We start from the raw sequence: 21,052 nt of genomic DNA, 5'->3' as shown, positions 1-21,052 counted from the left end.
GCTGCTCCCTCAGAACCCTAGTTCTTATTGTATATAGTAATATTGTACCTCAGATGTGGTTGCATATGATGCTGACAGTCAGAGCTGAGACAGGTGATGGAAAAGTTGCAGTGTGGACTGAATGTTAGTAAAAGGCATGATGTTTTTCTGCTACATATTCCTGCTATTCGAGGGCAGTCTCTAAGTAATCTGGTCTAGGCCAGACAAGCCAGTGATTGACATTAGGTGCAATGTCCAAGATAAGGAGGATGGTTTACCTTTTCTACAGTCTATATTTATCTCACAGTCTCTAAACCACATTATTTCCCTGATGCCTAGCCGTCCCAGCAATGTAGTGTGTCTCACTTTCTCTAAACCACATTATTTTCCCTGCTGCCTAGCCCTTCCTGCAATGTAGTGTGTCTCACTGTCTCTAAACCACATTATTTTCCTTACTGCCTAGCCCTCCCTTCAATGCTGCAGCTCTAATTAAAGCAAGTCTAGATCCCCCCAGGTTCTGAATTTCCCATCTCACTGGGGCTACTTTTCTATTTAAAAGGGTTTTATTTGTTTCTGTAAAAATCCAGACACTAGAGGTTGATGTATGATTTAGATGTGTACATGGTTCATGTCACAAGAAGAGGTAGAGACTGAAGTAAGCAGACAACTTTTGATCCATGGAATTCAAACTTCGTTTCTTTAATCCTTGGTCTGATCCATTTTCGCTTTGTTAGTATACACACGTTTTATCTACTGGTTTTGCAGTATAACCTTTGGTCCAGTGAGTGATGACAGTTAGATTGTACCATTTTTGATAGATGACAGGTCTGAGTCTAAGGGCATGGTGTGGTGTTCCATCTGCAACATGTGCCTACCAGTTGACACAAGATTGTGACAGCTGAAATCAACACATGTACATTTTGACCTTGCAGGGATATGTACATTTCATAACAGTGAAGCAGTGTGACTGGTTCCCAGGTATATTTGTTTTAAACAGACACCTCCCCCCAAACCCACCTGTCACAGAGTGTGACTGCCACGCCAGGGTCAGGGGCAAAGATAACACATGTTTTTGGTGACTGACAGACACAAAAGGACGTGTAGTCAATTCACCAGTTTAAATATTCCCAGATATCCTGCAGTACTGGTGTGTACAGTAGGGTTGGTCTGCCAAACAAGGCTCCCTTAAAATACTGACAGTGTGCCAAAGCCCTCCATTACAGAGAATAGACAGGGCACGGTAACATGGCTGGCGTTCAGCTTCAGTCTGGATTTAGAAGCTCTTGAACTGTATTAGAACGTGTATTAATAGACGTGTGAAGCTTTTTTAGGTTCCATGTTGTGGTTCAGCTTTCTGCAGGGTATGACCTTATCGTGTGTGTGGATGTATAGCTTCACCTTGAACAGTGAATCAATGTAGTCTGCACAGGTTGGGCTGGATTTACACAGCCAGGACGAACACTGGATTTAACTGTTAGTTAATGAAAATGTTATAAATCCAGCCTATGAACAACATTCAGCACGTAGTTATGTTTTGTAGGATATGTTGTCACATGGTACACACGTGCACCCAAAAAAGTCACTCGTGACATCTCTAAACTGTCACATGGCACATACTCACACATTCACCTGCAAACTGTCTCATAGCGAGGACAAGCTCAGAAAAAATGTGATCAATAGAATTATGCAGAATCATGTTTCTCCATGCAAACATAAGTCGTTAACATGTATCTTTCAATTCAGTCATTGATTACAGCAATAAGCTCTCAGTTTTTCATGTGCCAGTTAATGCCTTTTGTAAATCACACTCACTACATACATCTGAATAGTGAGTGAGTTAGGTTTTATGCTGCTTAATCCAGCAGTATCACGTCAGTGCACACCAGAACTGGGCTTCACACATTGTACCCATGTGGCGAATTGAACCCAGGTTTTTAGTGTGACAAGTGATTGCTTTGACCACTAGGCTACCTCACCGGTCTGTCATCTCAATAACAGTTGTGGATGTAATGTAGGCAAATAGTTTGGGCAGTAATAAAGTAGCACAATATATGCTGGCTAGGTCAAACATTAATCAAAATACACTTGCCCAATTTGGCTGGAATCTGACATGGTAAGTGTTCACAATGGTTTTAATTAATATGCCTTTTGGCCTGGTTTCAAAGGGTTGTTTGTACCATGATGTAAGTATACTTATGGAGGAATATTGCCACCATCTTATAAGGTGGAACAGTATTCTCCCTGTCTGACACTGGCGTAGGTAGGTGGATGAGGACAGTAGAGAAGGTGGAACAGCAAGCTCCCTGTCTGACACTGGTATAGATAGGTGGATGGGGACAGTGGCAAGGGTAGAGAAGGTGGAACAGCAAGCACCCTGTCTGAACTGGCATAGGTAGGTGGATGGGGGACAGTGGCATGGGAGAAAAGGGTGGGGCGGGGGCCTCAGGGACTACAAGAGGAGAGACCAGAGGGAGAGCTCCATGTTTACTGTTTACTGATCTGTAGATGGCTAATAATGAACAGCTTGATATACCGTGATGCAGAGGCCGACTGTTAACTGGGTAAGAGTGAGGAGGGCAGGTCTCAGGGAATACATAGAATAGGTAGTGGAGGTGGAGCTAGTCTGTCTCACAGTCCCTGAACCACATTACTGTCCCCACTGCCTAGCCCTCTCTACTATGTTCAAGCCCTAAATGAAGCAAGTCTATTTCATCAGGTTCTAAATCTCCCATGTCACAAGAGGCTCCTTTTGAATGTAAATTGGTTTGTTTGTTACTATCAAAATTGCACATATTCAGGGACTAAGAGCGTACTGAAACTGTGCTTGTAAGTGTTAAGCTTCACTCCACCGTGTTGTCCACCTAGGCTGTATGTACTGGTATACAGAATACAGTGAAGGCTTTGGGGTGCTGTAGATGAATGTACTTTGTGTGTGTTGGCTGATGTCTAACATCAGATCTTTATCAGTGTGTGTGGATTCACAGATAACTTTCAGAGTTCAGTGGACATGAAAACACTCAACATTAGGAAGTATGTTTTTCATCAACAGACAGCAGGGATAAAGAGGGTTCTCAAGTAGGATGTTTCTTAGCAATAGACACATTTCCTGGGTGAGGTTTCCACTGAACAGCTTGAATGGTTGGAGGATTGGGGTATTCATATTGAGTTCATTCATGACATCTGAGTAATGTTGGTCAAAGATGGACTCTTAGTGAATGTCTGATCTGTTTCAAGGGTATTTGTAGGACTACTGATTATATCATGTCATGCATTAATGGTAATGTGGCTTGTGAGATTTTTTCAAGAATTCTTACTTTTGTATGAGGAATACTAAGGTTGAGGTTGAACATGATAGTGATGGTTTTGTATTGTGCCCCTGGTGCCCTGATGCTGCAGCAGGTGATGTAACCTGTGTTTCTTGTAACAGGTAAGTAATTAAGATTCAGAGGTTAAATGATGACGATGCTATAAATCATTGGTTTGTCTGACCCACACTCAGTTACGTTCAGATATTGATTCTGCAAAGTATTGACGGCATCATAAACAGCAGTTACATGTAGTTACAAAATAGACAGAAATATACCCAACTTCATTTCTAACTATTCACTTCTGTGCTGGAATATTAGGAATAGAAAATATTCTTAAAATATTTTGATGAGAAATGAATTTATTCAAACCAGCTTTGCAACATTTACCATGAATTCAATACATTTCTGTTGGAGGTTTTCTGTTGAGTATCAAGTGGAATAATCATAGCTCCTTTACACGACAGCAGGTTCTACTGTTCACAGAAACATTAAACTGTCTAATACATATCTAGGTTATGATTCATCAACACAAATATGAGGCGAGATGATATTGCATGATGTTCCCAATCATGCCAGTGAATAGACGAAATTCCATATCCGCACGGCACCTCAGTGTGAACGAGCATTGTCTCACTGTAGATGACCAGACTGGGTCCATGCCATGTGTAACCTTATTCAAAACTTCATACTTCCCCGTAGGGGGATAACATGTTCTAGATCAACACATGTCACAGTGACCCAAGTTCAAATTTAAAGGACCCCCCCCAAATTCATGTCCTCATGTAAATTTTACGTTTGTACACAAGTGCACAAATGCGCATGCAAGCACCACCCACCCCTCCCCACTCCACCCACTCACCCGAGATCAATGACAGGAACAAGGGAGATAACTATGAGTGAGTGAGTTTTGTTTTATGCTGTATCCAGTAATATTCCAGCTGTATAGCGATGGTCTGTAAATAACCACACAATCCGGTGGTCAACAACATGAGCACTGATCTACACAATTGGGATATGAAGACATGTGTGAACCAAGTCAGCGAGCCTGACCACCCAATCTTGCTAGTCATTTCTTATAACAAGCATGGGTTACTGAAGATGGTTTTGAACCTTGGAGACATCTGTGATGCTTAATGGTCTTTAATTTAACTTTGAGGAAAAATATTCCAGAAAAGATTTCCATAACATCGTGTGTACATTGATCTTTATGTAGGGGAGAGGATTTATTTGCCATGATACTATATACCACCTTATTCCATATCATAGGTACAAGTAACATTTGAAAAAGCAACGAACACAGAGCTTTACATTCTAGAAGAATGTCCTATGAACTATGGTGCCATAACAGAGTCATTTCTTGAACAGTGATATTGATGCTATAGATGGTGCTGTTTGGTGTAAAAACAACAAGGGAGTGGTTTAGTTTGGATTGTATATTGAGTAGTGGATTGATATTGACTCTAGGCTGTTGATTATTACATAAAACTGTAGCAGGTCATCAAGGTCATTCATTTGTTGTGTTCTGGATAGTTTATTGTAGTAAAAGTATCTGATAATACATCCAGCCAGACTGTTCCCCAGGAAACAGACAAGTAGGCCTCTCACATTCTGAATTGTCCTCACGTTGTGCAGGGCAAGTAGACTGGTACTGCTCATTCTGAACAGTCTGAAAACGTTTCTGACCTGTCATAATGTTTAAAGAAACTAAACATTTTTGTGATCTGTAAAATGTTCTTTTGATTTCAGATTTCAAACGGAACCAAACAGAATGGTACATCTGAGCCTTTTGAGCTGTCTTTTGAAGTGAGTACCTCTAACGACACAGCCCTAGAATCTTCCACAGAAATAGCAGATTCTTCACAAAACATGTCCTCGTCAAACCCCCTGTATGACTTAACCACCGAGGAACCTGCGTCAAACCCACTGTATGAGTTAGAGAATCAAACCACAGAAACAACGGTGGTGAAGTCTTCCAGTCAGCAGTTTGAAAACGCTGATGAAGAATGTGCTCCCTCTAACCCTCTGTACGAATTCTCAAATAATGGTGACCTACAAGTGGAAACTACCATCACCACATCAGAATCAGCAAGTTCAAATCCCCTGTATGACCTCATGTCCAATGGAAATAGTGGATTTGATGAGCAGGTCACTGGAACTGCCACAACTCAAAACATTGATGGACAGGATTTCCTCATGGAAACCAGCACGACAAGCGAGCAACACTACATTGATGTCTCCAACAGTACTTCAAAACAGGAAGAGTTCATTGTGAATGAACCTTCAGGGGAACTGATTGGTGAGTTCGAATCAACGGAGATCATTTCGGATGAGCAGAATGTACAAGATGACCAAGCATATGAGGAGATGAATCGTCCAAGTGACCAAGTGGATAATTTAATTGATGATTATGAAAATACACAAATTGTTTCAGATGTGATTGTGCCAGAGGAATCATATACTGAAGAAGCACCAAGGGAACCCTCTCCAGTCAGAGATTCTTCTCCTGATATCATGAGAGAACCATCTCCAGACATTATGAGAGAACCTTCCCCAGAGCTTGTCAGACAACCTTCTCCAGAACCAGTCCGGGAACCCACCCCAGAACCAGTCCGGGAACCCACCCCAGAACCAGTTCGGGAACCTTCACCGGAGCCAATTCGGGAACCTTCACCAGAACCAATTCGGGAACCTTCACCAGAACCAATTCGGGAACCATCTCCAGAACCAATTCGGAAACCATCTCCAGAACCAATTCGGGAACCTACCCCAGAGCCAGAACCAAAACAGGAGGTAAGTTTACTATGAAGTTTTCTATGTCATTTCTTATTGTTATTGAGTTATTGTCAATGGTTTTTGAACTGCAGAGGCACAGGTTTACACTTCTCAGATGCCATGTATCATCAATGCAGCAGATGTGAAAGAACAAATTCAGTCAAGTTCAGTTTTACAAAATTCTCAGGATCACAAGTTCAATACTTTGTTAAACTCAGTCCAAGATTATCAGTCAATAAGAAAGTTGTAATTTTGAGCACCAAACTAAATTTTGTATGATTTCTATCTAAGCAAGAGAACTGTTATAGAGAAGCTTGCAGTATTGATGATAGATGGAGAGCTTGGTGCTCGGTACCAAGATTTGGTAATGATCTACAAACGTAACGGTTGTGTTTTGATCTGAACAAAGTGCTTTTGGCTGATTTAGTTAAAGTTGAATTCTCAGGACCGGTCAGCCTTGGCCAGTGGTCATGGAATATCCGGTCAATGCTGAACTGCCACATGCATGGAATGCTTAGTGTTGATGGTCAATGTGAAATTACTAGTCTGTGTTTCTACCAATGATATCAGTGTAATACTGTTGCAACTCATTATGATTATAATAGGCATGCTGTGTAATGGAGCATGATCCATGATACAATACCTTTGCTTGATTGAAATTGTCTGTATGTTTAACCTGTTTCCTGTTTAAAACTTAAGGACAAGTACTTCTTTTTATATTGGAATGATGATGATGATGATGATGATGATGATGATGATGATGATGATGATGATGATTTTCATGGTGATGTTGCTTCTAACAATGTTCCATTTCAGACATTTTATGAGTTCACCTGTTGTATATGTATATGGTTCTTTCAATATTACACACTTTTTAACAAGCTATAGTTAGTTTGGCCGTACAGGCTACATGTATGCTAAAAGATGGCAACCAGCATGTATATATTGCTCTATTCTTTGTGTACATCATTAATGATATTGTTGTATTGCAACTCTACTGTAAACACTTTTCAAACATGTGTTCTGTCCTGGAAATGCCAGATCAGTTTCGTTACATGGTCTACATATTTATCTTCCCAGTTACCAGAATTCAGGAAGAAAAAAACTGGAAAATATTAATTGTTGTGAAATATAAATGCAGTTTGCAAACTACCATCTTTTATATAAAAAGAATGAATTTTTGGAAAAGAATTATATCCTCTGCTTCCAAAATGTGAATACATTTGTAAATTCAGTTGCATTTTTTATAAACAGGCAGATTAAATTGGTCTGGTGTTTTCAAGAATGTGATCTGTGACCAAGAGGAGGGCCCTGGTCAGTATTGTGACATGACCCAGTGCCATGTAGCTCATCAATATTGTATCGGTAGACGCTGGTCGTAATACTCGGACAACACTGAACATTGAAGTAGGCAGGCATCAATAATGCATGATAAAGTTGTACATCAAGTTGTAGATCAATAACATGTTTAATAACATTGTATCATGTACATGTGATGTATTTTTTGTATCACCTCATGGCCTTAGACAGATACAGGGATTTTCAGATAGATGGATAGTAAGATGATAGTAAGATAGACTTCTTATGATAGTAAGATGTTATTATCATGGGTATTTATTTGCTATTCATTACAAAGGAAAACCTTTAATAACCAGAGAATTCTCCAAAATATGAAATATATAAAAAGAAGGAATCACTGTTGTTCCACTAAGAGTATTCAATGATTTAAGTGTTAAACCTTAGGGCACTATATTGTTTCACTCTCACTGTGTTTCTTGGAGCATAATGATTACTACAAAGATCAGTCACCTCAAGTCTAAATTCCAAACAATTTGTTATGGGATAAGAGTGCAACTGAATACATGATGAAGGAGTGTTTCAAATATTGGTTAAACTGACATGAAGATTTTATGGCACTTCTTCAGACATAGACCAAGTCAGCCAATGTTCATTGTGGAAATAATGACTCCAGTGGTTCGGAGATAGTTACTTGGGTCAGTGACATGGACAGCTTGTTGCCCACACCCCCTGCACACCTGCATCATGGCTTCATGTTGCAACAGCTACTGGCAGCAATACATTCCTTGGGATCAATTCTCTTCATATTGACACATTCAGCCTTTGTTGGTTTTGGCTGGCTCCTCCAATACTGCCTGTTGGGTGAAAAAGTACTCTAACACTTACACGGAACTAAACTGATCAACTGAAACCTCATTTGGCCATTGCGTGAGAGACAGAATGAGAATTCTAGTGTGAAGGCTTAAGATGGTCACATCTGTTGATGTAACCCAGGGAGGGGTACATGAAGGGGAGATGTTACCATATATATACTGAAAATGTGTCTGTGGAGATTCTCTACAGGTAGGCCTTCTGGAGATACTGGTTCCTGTAAATTGGTTTGAGTTCAGTTCCAGTGTCCTCTAGTCCATACGTATGTCCCTGTATGGTGTTTCTACAATCATGTTTGTTGTTTAATTTAAGGGTTGTACAATTTCTTGACGTGTTGTCTATGTGTGGTACATCAACATTTTATAGCATAAATGTGGATAGGCATGGTACAGGATGTGGATCACCTTCTTTACAGACTATGTATGTGATAACCTTGGTCAGTTTCTGTCATGTTTTTTGTTCACTTTGAGAACCTAGATTTCCTAAATCCACTCCAATATGTTTTGGTATCAGTGTTCAGATGGTAAACCAGTCCCAGCAGTAAATAACAATACCTTTTACAACAAAGACTGGTGTGACACATCAGGTATTAATTAATTAGTTCAGTAATACCCTATATTCCCCAACGAGTGACCCTCAGTGCATTTATGGAAGCTTTGAAAGTGATTGGTATGGATGGTCTCCTGAAATTTGATGTACCCCTGTTTGGTTGTTAGATGTAATGAAGAAGGATTTCCTGCAGATTTCACATAAGTTTCATCTTGATAGTGACAAGCTAGCACAAACTGTGGCAGTTTGATTTATGTTCTATAGAGCCATCTTGGAATAATAAGTGTTAGACCTGTGACATATACTTGTTGTACTGACCTGTGACCTTGACCTACCTCATCTCCCCAGGTGCTAGTGACTTCTGAATCAAGGTGTTATTTTTCCATTGTTTCATTATTGATGTCCAGCTGCACATCGGGCAGTAACTGGCAGTACCGCTATAGATTTTATTGTGTTGCCCGACAGTCAATAATTACCATTTCATTGTGGGAACTCCCAGATCTCTATATTCACCAGTAGTCACCAGCAGTAGGCACATGAAGTTATTGTCCTGAGTTTTTATAGGATTAGGGTTTTGTTTGGATGTGGCATTGTGTAAACATGAGATAAACTACGTGGCCAAGTGTGGGTTGTTGCCTGGCAAAGATGGGACTGGCAGTGAAAGTACATTAGGCTGAGGTTGACAATTGTGGATTTAGTTGTCACTCAAGTGATGAATGTCAATCGCATTGCTTTTCTATATCAATCATATTTGAGCATGATAATAGCATTGATTCAACATTAAAGAGCTGTTTCCTCCTCTCTGTACTGTGTTACTGATGCCATTGTGCTGGAAATGAGTCACTGTTTAGTTTGATGACATGACAAGAAATTCCTAGATTGTCATGGTAATTTAGTATGACAGAATACAGCATAGTTGTCGCTAGATGTTGTTGTCAAGCACTTTAGCAGTGAATGCTGTAAGTTAGTGTATGTGGTTACTGTACACTGAACAGGGAATCTTGGACTATAAGCTGAACACATAATCTGATGGAGGACCAGCGGTGTGCTACTTCTCACCACTGTATCCTCTAGTGACCCTAGTACATCCCCCACTGACCAGTCCCCAGAGTTGAAGCTGGATTGATAGACAGGTGTATATTGATTCACTCTGACAAGCAGATGGTGGCCAAGCTGTAGGATCAGCAGTGGACCAGGTCAGTAAGTGTTCCAGTTGTTATTTACCCAGGGTGGATTGATGGCAAGAGTAAAGAATACCAGACACTTTTGAAAGCAAGCAAGTTTATGTTTGGTTAAGGTTAGGGTAAGGTTTAGGGTCTGCATTAGGGTAAGGGTTTGATTTAGGGTTAGGGTAAGATTTAGGGATTGCGTTAGGGTAGGAGTGCGGTATCTGGTATTCTGTAACTGTGGATTGATACTTGATGCTGTAGTCCTCTTGAGTGGGTGGAATTGATGCTTGATGGCAGAGTATCAGCCACTTGTCATGTTAGTTATGAATTTTTGAAATAAACCATAAATTTCTTCATTGTGAAAGTATATGCTTAAATAACATGAGAGAGTTTTAACTTCATGAGCATCATAGGAAGAGTAGGTCCACTGCCGACAGATGGGGAACTAGTATTTACAATGGATAACTTAGACAGTTTGTGTTTTTATGTCATGAGATCCATTTGGTCTCAACCATTGGTTCACCAACCCCACATTGCTGCAGAAAGGATGGAATGTTGCCATTCTCCTAGATTGTTGGACATGTCAGCATTCACTCCTTCCTCAAGCCATGGATCAAGTATGAGGGTCCTTGATCACGGCACAGAAGTAGCTGATGAGGAGATTCCAATCACTGAAGGCCATTGATTGACCACACTGACTCTGTTAGTCTCCTGCAGTTGTGTGCCGACCACAGAACACCCAATGAAGGAAAGGGGATAAATAATTTGGAGCACCATGTCTATTGATGTCCCCAGTAGTGTGTTGGGTTCTTTCACAAACTGCTGTAGTCTCTCAGGACAAGGTGACACTGAACAGTACCGTAATGTTCCAGAGTCACTTTATGGGATGATCAATCCTTCAAACATTCATGAATGGGCATGGTGAATTTCTGCTACTGAACTTGTGATGATATGAAATGTTCTAAGCAATACAGCTATCACAAGTCTACATTGATGTGTGAGACTTTTGTGCAGTTGTACTGCATGGATACCTTATTGGAATGACTGTTGTTAGTTTGTTGCCGTGAGTTCAGCCTTCAGCCAGTTGAGCTTCCTGTTTGTTGGACCCAGACCAATTGACCTTTTCGGGAGTTTGAACAATTTCCAAGCAAGAAGTGCAGCCAAGGGGAGAATGAATCAATCTGATAGTTGTGGAGATCAAGTTGACCAAATTTCATGTCTAGACATCTGTTTAGTGGCAGTGTGCTGAACTGAAGTACAGATTGCTGATTTAATGTAACAATGTATAGTCTTCATGTACCTGAAGGGAGACAACAGTGTCCTTGGTCCTCATGCTGTTAACCACAGCAGGTGTTTAGTCATGTCAGGGATGACTCCCAATGCTTAGTGTTGTCAGGGCATGTGTGCAGATAGAGAGAGTCACTGAACCAATGGTTTATATCATGAGCAGCATTCCCAGCCATGAGAGTACAATGTCACACACTCTAAATCTGAGCAACATTGTTCATATTACCTGACACATACTGAGGTGTGTCCACTATAAATGAATCTCTTTATTGATGCAAACAATGACCGATCACTGTTTTTGCAATAGTTTCATAATTCACAGTATTTTACTTGTACTGGCAAATGTGAATCATTATTTCTTTTTCAGTTGCTTCCTTTTCTGTTACAAAATAATTAGCCAAGCTTTACTTCAAAATGTTACGATGACCTGCTAGAAAAAAAATAACTTAATGACAGTGCATTGAAAACAGAGATCATACATTAGATCATTTTCTATTACCCCTGAGAGTGGCAGTCCTAGGGTTGTGCTAGGCTGAACAATGCAGACTCAGACAATGGAACAAAGAACACACTGCCAAGGCTTACCTGATTGGCTCCTTGCAAAGAACAGACATGTTTGCACAGATTAATTTGGAATTTGTATTCTGATGATTTTGGCTTCAATTTATTCAGGAAATCATCTGTAGTTGGAGACAGTGTCTAGACTAGGAGATACTCTGCAGTCTCCTCCATCAGAGGGTTAATCATCATCATATTTTTTTCTTTCTAAAGCTTGGATGTCTGTCATGAGTCAAATGCCTCGTCTTTGTACAGTTTTCTGGTAATATATTTTTGTTTGACTTTTCAGAGTGTGATTGTTACCCGGTTATTGAGATAAAATCTGTTCCCGAAATATTGATTTTAAATACATAGCATACAATAAACACATCAAAAACTATATGAGAAATATTGACATTTTGGAAATCAAACCAACAGATACTAATCAGGATCAAAGTGGCATATATTCTGATAAATAACTTTGTGTAGTTCATGAGTGCAATTTTTGTGGTGTATCTTTCTGTCATGGTAGAATGTAATGAGACCTGTGGACAATGTACAATGTATATACTGATAATAATGTTGATAAGAAGCGATTACAATTGCTTAACATTTGCTAAACACCTTCAGTCGAGTGGTCAGAGAATTGTCATGTGACTGATAGCAGCTACTGCCACACCCCCTTTCAGGTGGTGCTGTTGCACAAAGGTAAATATTGAACTTCTTAAGAGCAGTTCTATCTTTTTTCTGGTAATTACATGTGTAAATTCTTTTAAGATGTAATTTTAGAAATGTATTTTGACCTGAACTGCGACATGGGAATATTTTAGGCTGAATAAATGAATGTATTTGAACAAAGTTTAAAACAGGGTTATAAACTAAAGTCAGGATGGTATGAAAGCTTTTCAAGCATTTCCAAATCCTTTAACAAACAGACGATAAAAACAACAAGCGACAAACAGTTTGGAGTGTGATTGGAGACAGAGCAGCTAACCATGATGTTTTTATTTAAGTAGGTGATGAGTTTAACACACTGTTTTGAGATTACATCACATCCATGGTCTGTAGCTAGAATTTGTGATGGCAAAGCTAGTAGGGACCAGTGACAAGACCAGCATGGATATAATCAAATGTGTGGTAATGGATTTGAGAAGAGACAATATATGGTGTTCAGGAAAGCCTGTTTAACAAGAAGTCTGTCCTATCTAGCCAATGTTGGACAATGAGCAGTGACATGAAAGGGTACTTGTTATATTGTGGTTCAAAGTACAATTTGAGTTTTGGAGCATGACGTCCTGAAAGATTTCAGTAAATGTTTATTAGTTTCTCTCACTTGGTATGGCATGTATCACCACTCTTGGTATCTTCTTGGCTACTGTTAGCTGTTCACCTTTGTATCATCAGGTGAATTTTATTAAATGTGCTCAAAACTTGTGAATATTTAATCATGCCATTGTATACAGGTGAAATATATATCAGTGACTTCTAATAAACTCTGTCATTTCAAAGAGACTAACATTAGTTTTGAATTTCTCAGATAAAGCATTAAAATTGTTTCTGTAATAATTTAAGAAAACATAATTTACAGGTGTTACCTGGGGATAAAGATTTACATTTTGTGTAGTAGTAGTATTAAAAACCTCAGTAACTAGTTATTATCTCCAATAGGATAATACCCTTATGAGTAATGAATATATGCATTCCTAACCCATTGAGAGGGTTACTTGGTGTGTTATTGCTATTTAAGGTCATGTTCTGGATGGGTGAACAGTAATGCAAACACATTTACCCCAGAGCACAGTGACTCAGTAAGGAGCAAAGGGAGGTAACTCTAACCAGCATGGTGACAGACATTCCTGATATGTAGAAGACTATTGCAGAGTATAGACCTATTAATGGACTGAGATATTTCCAAAATTCCAACCCCATTCTCTTGTGAAATTTGAGAATCTACAAAAGCCAAGCTTAATTTCATTTCTCACTCAAGAAATATTTCTGCATTTGTGTTTGAACAAAGGGCCAAGCTGCAGTGTTTTGCTTCACTGGTCATGCATTGACAATACCTGCAATCATGTGTGGTTTGTTAGGGGCATTGCTGTCAGAGGATAAGAAAGGTATTACTCATTGTGTTGCCTTGTAATATGATTGTAGCTTGGACAGGACATCATGTGATGTAATATGATGTGAAGAACTTAGGCTTTTCTTCAGTAAGAGGATAAACCATCAGTGTGTGAATTCAGAACTAATCTTTTTGTGTACCTATTAAGTGAGTCCAGGTGCTATTTATAAAAGTACATGCGTCAGTAATGGGTTTGGAGAGTTTGAAGAGGATGGATGTTGTGTATTGCTGTGTAATATTCCAACAGATGGCATAACAAAGAACTGAAAAGGTTGTCCTTCATGTAGTCAGGTAGTTGTATCTTATTTCTTTTGCAGCTTTCTTGATTTGAAAGTTTCTAACATTTGAAGTTCAGACTGGCTTGTTGAATATTAAGAGTATGTTTACTGTCAAAGTATTTTATAACAATATTTACATTTGTTTTTGTTTGTGTGTCTCTTTGAGGCCATCACTGTCTTATCTAAACAGGGATCAGAAGTATGTTTCTATTTTCTTAAATTTGTTGTATTCAAATAATGGTTTGATTTCTTGGAGCACATTTCAAGAAAAGTCATTTGACATTGACATTGTACGTTTCTGACTTTGTTGACGTTAGTGCTAGTTTGATGCTGCTGTTGATGGGTTGTAAATTTTTGTCTCCTCACAGACAACGTTTGCACAGTGTTAAAAAGTAAACAAATAGTGTCATCCCACAGCTAGCTCACAGCCTTCGCCTTTGGTGAGAGTGAAGTTGATATGTACATGTCTGTTGACAAGTAGATTGGTTACACCACTGATGGTATGAGGGTGATATGGATCTTTAGCTACATGCTAGTGACAACAAGGGACTGGGTTGATATGAAGAAGTGGATGGCTTAGATCTGTTACTACTTTGTACTGATAAAGATAGCAGGGCTGTTTCAACATACAGAGTACAAGGTTTATTGGTGACTTGGATGTGTCGCTGACAATTGGTGAAAATGTTTTGTTGAGGAAGTGAGTCAAAATAGAATGCTTCATCAATGTTATTTTAGACATAGAGTGATTCGACCAAGGTTATACCTATACAAAAGGAGATTTCAGGCATAGATTTGAATTTAGAGAAGCTATTTCCCTGTCAGTAAATCTGAAATGAAGTATTTCTTGACATGCTTTTAAATATTGATTTGACTAAAAATATGTAAAGGTACAAGTCTGAATAACTTTACATAAATTTTGTTGTTCCGTATATGGAGAAGATAAAACAAAATGACTTTCTTGGTTGAAAGTTCAAGTTTGGATTCTACACCTAACAATCAGTGAAGATATTTCGTTAATGAGGAAGTTCAGCATTAGCCCCTGAGATCTTAATCTTCTCTGTGCATGTTTGAACTGACAGTTGATTTCAAGCTGGTGTCACAGCCAGTTTCTTTCATGTATGGTTGGGATTTATTATATATCCTCTGGTGTATAGACCGGGAAGTTTGTTGGACAGACTTAGCCTCTGCTAACTGGTGATGGAGGCTTTCTTTCTCATTCAAATTCTGTATTGAAAGTGACTTTCAATTCAGGTCTGCCATGCGATATAGGTCACATTTCTCACTGCTTATATTGATTGACATTTGCTGTATATAAACTTACTTGTACACTGAATGTAAATTTCAGTTTAGGGGACATTATGGAAGGTAAATAACTTTTCACCTGTATTATTTAGGGTCTAAGGTCTTAATGTCCCACCAATAAACAGTGATGGTAGCTGGATCTAGGTCGACATGTAGTCTTAGCTGTACAGACTGTGCGGCAGTAAACAACAGTTCAGGGTGGGTACGTTAATGTCTTGTAATTGTCTACAATGGCCATTCTATTGCAGGGTGACTTGGAACAGCTGGGAAATATGTGGAGTGTTTATATGAAGAGGACTTATTGATGTGAGATACATATTGGAGTTGTACCATTACTGACACAACATACATTGTGAACCATTCTCCCGTGTGGAGGTACACACTGATCTTATTGATGAAGTTTGTATTGACCTGTCCACTCCTGTCAGCTTTTTCATGCAGAGGAAGAAGAGGCGAATGAGAAGAACTACCTACCTATTCTATAGCTGGCAAAGAGCTGTGTCCTGCTGCCCAATTGTGGTATCCTGTGATGGACATCTGCCAAACAGAAATAGACTTGCATTAATAAAAATTCAAGGAATACAGGAAAATATTAGTATTCCTCTGTGGGTCTGTATCACAGTGACTTGGCAGAGGTGATGGGATATCATTTGAGACCAGTAGCTGAAGTTTGTCTGATATGTGTTCGTCCTGAACATCCTGTTCATCAACATACCCCAGAAATTGTTCTACCTTTCGTTTTGTTTTCATTTAATAGACCAAACTTGTCTACAATTTCATTACCTGACATAAGTTTGCACTGATGAGGCCATGACAAGTGGAGCGTGTATATCCCTGTTTGTAAGCAGATGACATAAGTGTGATGTAAGGTGACATTCCCTTCGAGGCATGTACTAGCTGGTCAGTCCAGTCCAACCAGGGCCAGCATCAGCTGATAGTGACACACATACTACATGAGACATTCAGTGATAGTTCAACATTTGACCAAGTGAGATATACACCAGCTCCTGGTCTACCTGGCTTACATTCAGAAGATGCCTGCTCTTGATGGCAAATCTGAAATGGCGAATACTAGATGTAAGGTGACAGTGGAGATTGGCGTGGCCCGGCGGGTTGAACATCAGTGGCAGGAGGACATGAAACCAGTGGTCCTGGTGGGTTGTCACGATGATGACTTCGGCCAAACCATGAGGAATGCTGAGGATCCCATGACGTCAAGTGACAGAGACTCGGAAGAGAAGACCCTGTCACAAGACAGCTTTTGTGAAGACTCTGACAGATACGGTGAACAGAAACAAGTTGTCAGTGATGTTGACTGGCAGATTTGTGACAGTGAAGAGAATAGCGTGAAAACAGCACTGTTAGAAAACAGTGAGAGTGCAAAAAGGAAACATATTGTAGTCTCAGAGCACGACAAAAGCTTAAATGATGAAGAACATTCTGAATACAAATACATAAAGGTTGTATCACCAGAAAACAGTGATGTTAGTGAGAAACAAATTGTCCCTCCGGGTGTGGATCCTGGTGTAGTGGATACAGATTTGGAGCAGGATTCGAGGAATGACAGTCAGATATACTCAGGGGAAATTACTAAGTTACAGGATTCTGTGAAAGAGAGCAATGTGGTAACAGTTGATGCACATGGAGGTTTATGCAGAGCTGATGATGGGGAGCGTGATGACACTGGCCTAGGATCAACACTTGAGGTGTCTTTGGCAAACAACAGTATTAAGACTGACGATGAAACTGATGTGACCAAGGACTCTGCCATTGTTATGGACAGTCCAAGTGGGCAGGATGTATCTTGGAGTCTCTTGGATGATGTTCAGGATGATCTCAGTGTCTCCAGTAGGAGTGAGTCCAGTCACTATGACTCGCTGGTTGTGGCTGCTGATGTTTCCACAAGTGGAGTAGAAGACAATGAGGTTGCCCACAAGGATTGCTCGATTATAGAGAGTGTCACCAGTGAAGACGGCAGTGTTGCATACAAGAGTGACCTGATTGTGGAAAGTGCCACCAGTGGAATAGATTGTGGAAGTGTTGCACAGAAGAGTGACTTGGTTATAGAGAGTGCCAGTGGTAGAGCAGAAGAGGATGAGGTTACACACAAGAGTGACTCGGTTGTAGAGAGTCCCACTGATGGAGTAGGATATGACAGTGTTGCACAGAAGAGTGTGGCTACAGATTGTGTCCCCGGTGGAGTAGAAGAAGATGAGGTTGCACACAAGAGTGACATGGATGATGGGATAATACATGCATCTGATGAGTCCATAGAAGATGAGGAAACAGCTTCTAGACTTGACAATCGTATTGTGACAGATGTACAGGAGCATAGACAGCTAGATTCCAGTCATTTCGAGAGAGTGGAGACCAATAATACCTCTGAAAACACACACAGTCAGTATGAGAGTATGGAAGGTGGCATAGTGACCCAGACTAAGACACATGTGGATAAGTCAGACATGGACATGCGGTTATGTAGTGTTGGGGATGCTGGTGTTGTTACAGAGCAGGGCAAGGATACTGACAAAGGGCTTCCAGCTGAAGCTGCTGAAGTGATGCACCAGAATACATCAGGACTGACTGTATTAGACAATCATGAAGAAACTGTCTCTTCTAGAACCAGTCGTATAGTAGACAGTGCAACTACATTTGTCATCAGACAGACTGCTACATCAATATCCATCGACATTCCAGAACCTTCTACAACTGTCATACCTCACTCAGATGCAATACCAGATAGTAGCAACACTGTCAGTGTAGTAGACAACTTGTATGATTTCACAGATGTGTCTACAGTACCCACTGAAGAAGGTGTTGGTGCACTAAATGACACATTATCACAATCAGTTGCTGAAACTGTGTCCATGACAGATACACCAGTCAGTATTACTGAACAACAGGATGATGAAGACAAAGATCTCCCTAGGGACAGAGAGGAGCACACGGGCCATGATGACATGAACTCAGGACAAGCTCCAGCTGATGCTGATAGAACTGACAGAAAGACTCCAGTGTTCGTCAGGGACAGAAACTCCCAGCACACTGAAGGTGGTCACATACCTTGCCCTGGTGATGCAGAAGGAAAGGGTGTGATTCATGAAATACGAAAGGAAACTGATAAACAACATGCCGACAGTTGCCCAGATGATGGGGAAATACCAAAGACAGAAGGAAAGGATGTGACTTTGCTGCATGAAGAACCATGTGAAACTGATGGTTCTGATGGCAGGTGCTCAGAAGATGGAGAAAAACCAAAGACAGACAGTGAGGACAAAGAACTAAATTTAGATTCCATGATAAGCAATGGAGTGGAGAACACAATCAGTGATCGACTTTTGGACAAGGAAGCACTCAAATATGACCCTGATGTTAGACTTGATCTACTATCTTCTGGAACAGAGACTCCAGTGGCCCTGTCCTCCTCAACTCCAGCCAAACAGGGAGACCACACAATCTGTGATGCTAAAGACTTTCATCCAAACCAGGAGACATCTTTGGATAATATTCACCTGGAAACTTCTGTGCATGAGAGAGTGGCCAGCTTTGGCAGGAAGGCTAGTGATGATAGTGTACTGGCTGGATCCAGTGAGCATCGGTCTCAAACAGTCACACCAAAACAGGTTTCCCACAGAAACTTGAAGACAAACATTTCTAAATTTTCATTGTCAGTGCCAAATCTTATAGCGCATGTACAGGACAATTCATCAGATTTCCATGACCCAAGCTTGAATGATCTCAGGAATCGCCGCAAGTCGGTCCAAGCAATAAAAAGCTTGTTTGAGAAACAGTCAATGGAAGAAAAGAGCCCAAGGACTAAGGTAATTCTATCTCACGGTTCAAAGCAAGGAATTTTAGTATTTCCACAATCTTGTGATAAAAATATTTAAATATGTTTTGTTTTCAGCATTATTTTTCAAAACCTGTGTTACTTTAGGATCTCATCTGTAAATAGATTTAATGGTAAGAATTCCACCTGTATCCCCCTTAAATTTTAACAGTGAGGAAACATTGCTTCGAGTGGCATTTTTAGACGTCTTTCTGAATGTTACAGTACAACTGAAGAAACGTGTTAAAACTCATTGTTATCAAATGAGGAATAAATATATTCAGGTGATATGATTTGACTAGAATTTAATTTAGGAGGAAATACAGGCAAAAGTCTTTCCAATCATCATCATCGTCATCATCATCATCGATAGTAGTAGACAGGTGTAGCTTCTTAGATGAAGGTTAGTTCCAAAGCATGTTGTATGTGCAATCTTTGGACTGTATTAATGGTTAAGTGTTACTCCCAGGTGACCTACAGATCCAGGTCGTTTATTTCTCTCTCTCCCTTGAGCCCAAATCCTCCAGAATATACTTCAACGACTTCACTGCGATTGAACCAATCAGATACTGTACAGAGTTATCACTCGACACGGGTAATAGTATGTAATGCATCTGAATATTATTATCCATTGCTTTCTAGGAGATTTCAAGGCAGTTCAGATGTTCCAGTTCTGAAAAATATTCTGTTTGCTTCCATCAGCTGAAAAATGTATTTTGTATTAACTGATTGGTTTTACAGATTCATTTAGATAGTGATTGTTAGATAGTGTAACTAATGATTTTGAGTTTAATACCACAGCCAAGTGTTTTCAAAATCTCCTTCTGGTTTCCATTCTTCCAAGGCACTGTAAAACTCAGTTGTCTCCCTTTGACTGTGAAACTTTGCATCTGACTCAAAGCCAGGATGTCTCTTCCTAAGCAACTGGGTAATAGTTGATCAGATGCATATTATATGAAACAATGTATTGTCTACCACAATTCATTTATAGTCATTATTTACATCAATAAACAGTATTTATTTCTGTGTCACACTCTTTTGTCATAGGTACATTCTATTTCACTTCATTGTTTTCATCCCTCGATAGAAGAGTTAATTCTATTCGCACATTATCAGAAGTGATTTTCATTTGGAATAATGTTCATACGTGGATTTTCACATTTATGATTTCACCATTGATTAAAAACCTTTTTCACAGATTCTGAATTATCAAACAAGATTTTTGTGAAAAAATAATTTATTTTTTTCTTACAAAGCAAAAACTATTATGTTGTATATCATGTAAGAATGTAGTGAACATCAACATCTGCTCATACATTTCCTGTAAGTATGGCTATCAAATCATCAGATTAGTCCCACCCTTCAATATGTACTTAGTGTGTATTTTGTGTAATCCCTCAGCAAGTGTTCAATGGTTGTATACTACTATTAATATAATACTTGTATCTTACCAATATTAACTAAATGTGTTGGGTTCTTAATACAAATATACATAGCAGTAGTCCATAGAGAAAGTTGTAATGTCAGAATGAGATCATTATAATATTTCATATCAAATTATCAATAATTATCTTATTTGTTGAGGTGGCTTGAAAGGGAGATATGGCACATATTGCACATATGGCCTGATTATTTCCCTTTATCATACATGTACCCATGCTCATGTGTAAATTTGATATTTAATATTTTAGACTTTCTCTCCATATTCATCTGACACTGAAATAGAAAGATTTGCATAAAATTAATGTGAAAAG

At 39.5% G+C, this 21,052-nt stretch overlaps 2 protein-coding genes across 21 annotated transcripts in view; both read left to right on the top strand.

Moving 5' to 3' along the window:
* The window catches only part of LOC137260992 (uncharacterized), a 105,049-nt gene that overhangs the window by 48,397 nt on the left and 35,600 nt on the right, over positions 1–21,052 (top strand). For all 20 annotated transcript variants that reach the window (XM_067798584.1, XM_067798596.1, XM_067798597.1 and 17 more), the window contains one exon: positions 5,034–6,077. In XM_067798584.1, the coding sequence (XP_067654685.1) occupies positions 5,034–6,077 (1,044 nt within the window). The remainder of the gene's footprint in view (positions 1–5,033; positions 6,078–21,052) is intronic.
* On the top strand, positions 12,408–19,437 carry LOC137260998 (uncharacterized). The gene is made up of 2 exons (XM_067798605.1): positions 12,408–12,478; positions 15,718–19,437. The coding sequence occupies exon 2, from the start codon at positions 16,504–16,506 to the stop codon at positions 19,357–19,359; it is 2,856 nt and encodes a 951-aa protein (XP_067654706.1). The 5' UTR covers positions 12,408–12,478; positions 15,718–16,503; the 3' UTR covers positions 19,360–19,437.

Source organism: Haliotis asinina, chromosome 14 (genome assembly GCF_037392515.1).
Source record: "Haliotis asinina isolate JCU_RB_2024 chromosome 14, JCU_Hal_asi_v2, whole genome shotgun sequence".
Lineage (NCBI taxonomy): Eukaryota > Metazoa > Mollusca > Gastropoda > Lepetellida > Haliotidae > Haliotis > Haliotis asinina.
The sequence above is the reverse complement of the archived record's forward strand: the minus strand, read 5'-3'. Positions and strand labels throughout refer to the sequence as shown.

Bases quoted from the DNA above. Each gene is read 5' to 3' on its own strand.
- LOC137260998 (XM_067798605.1), top strand. From the start codon at position 16,504: ATGCCTGCTCTTGATGGCAAATCTGAAATGGCGAATACTAGATGTAAG.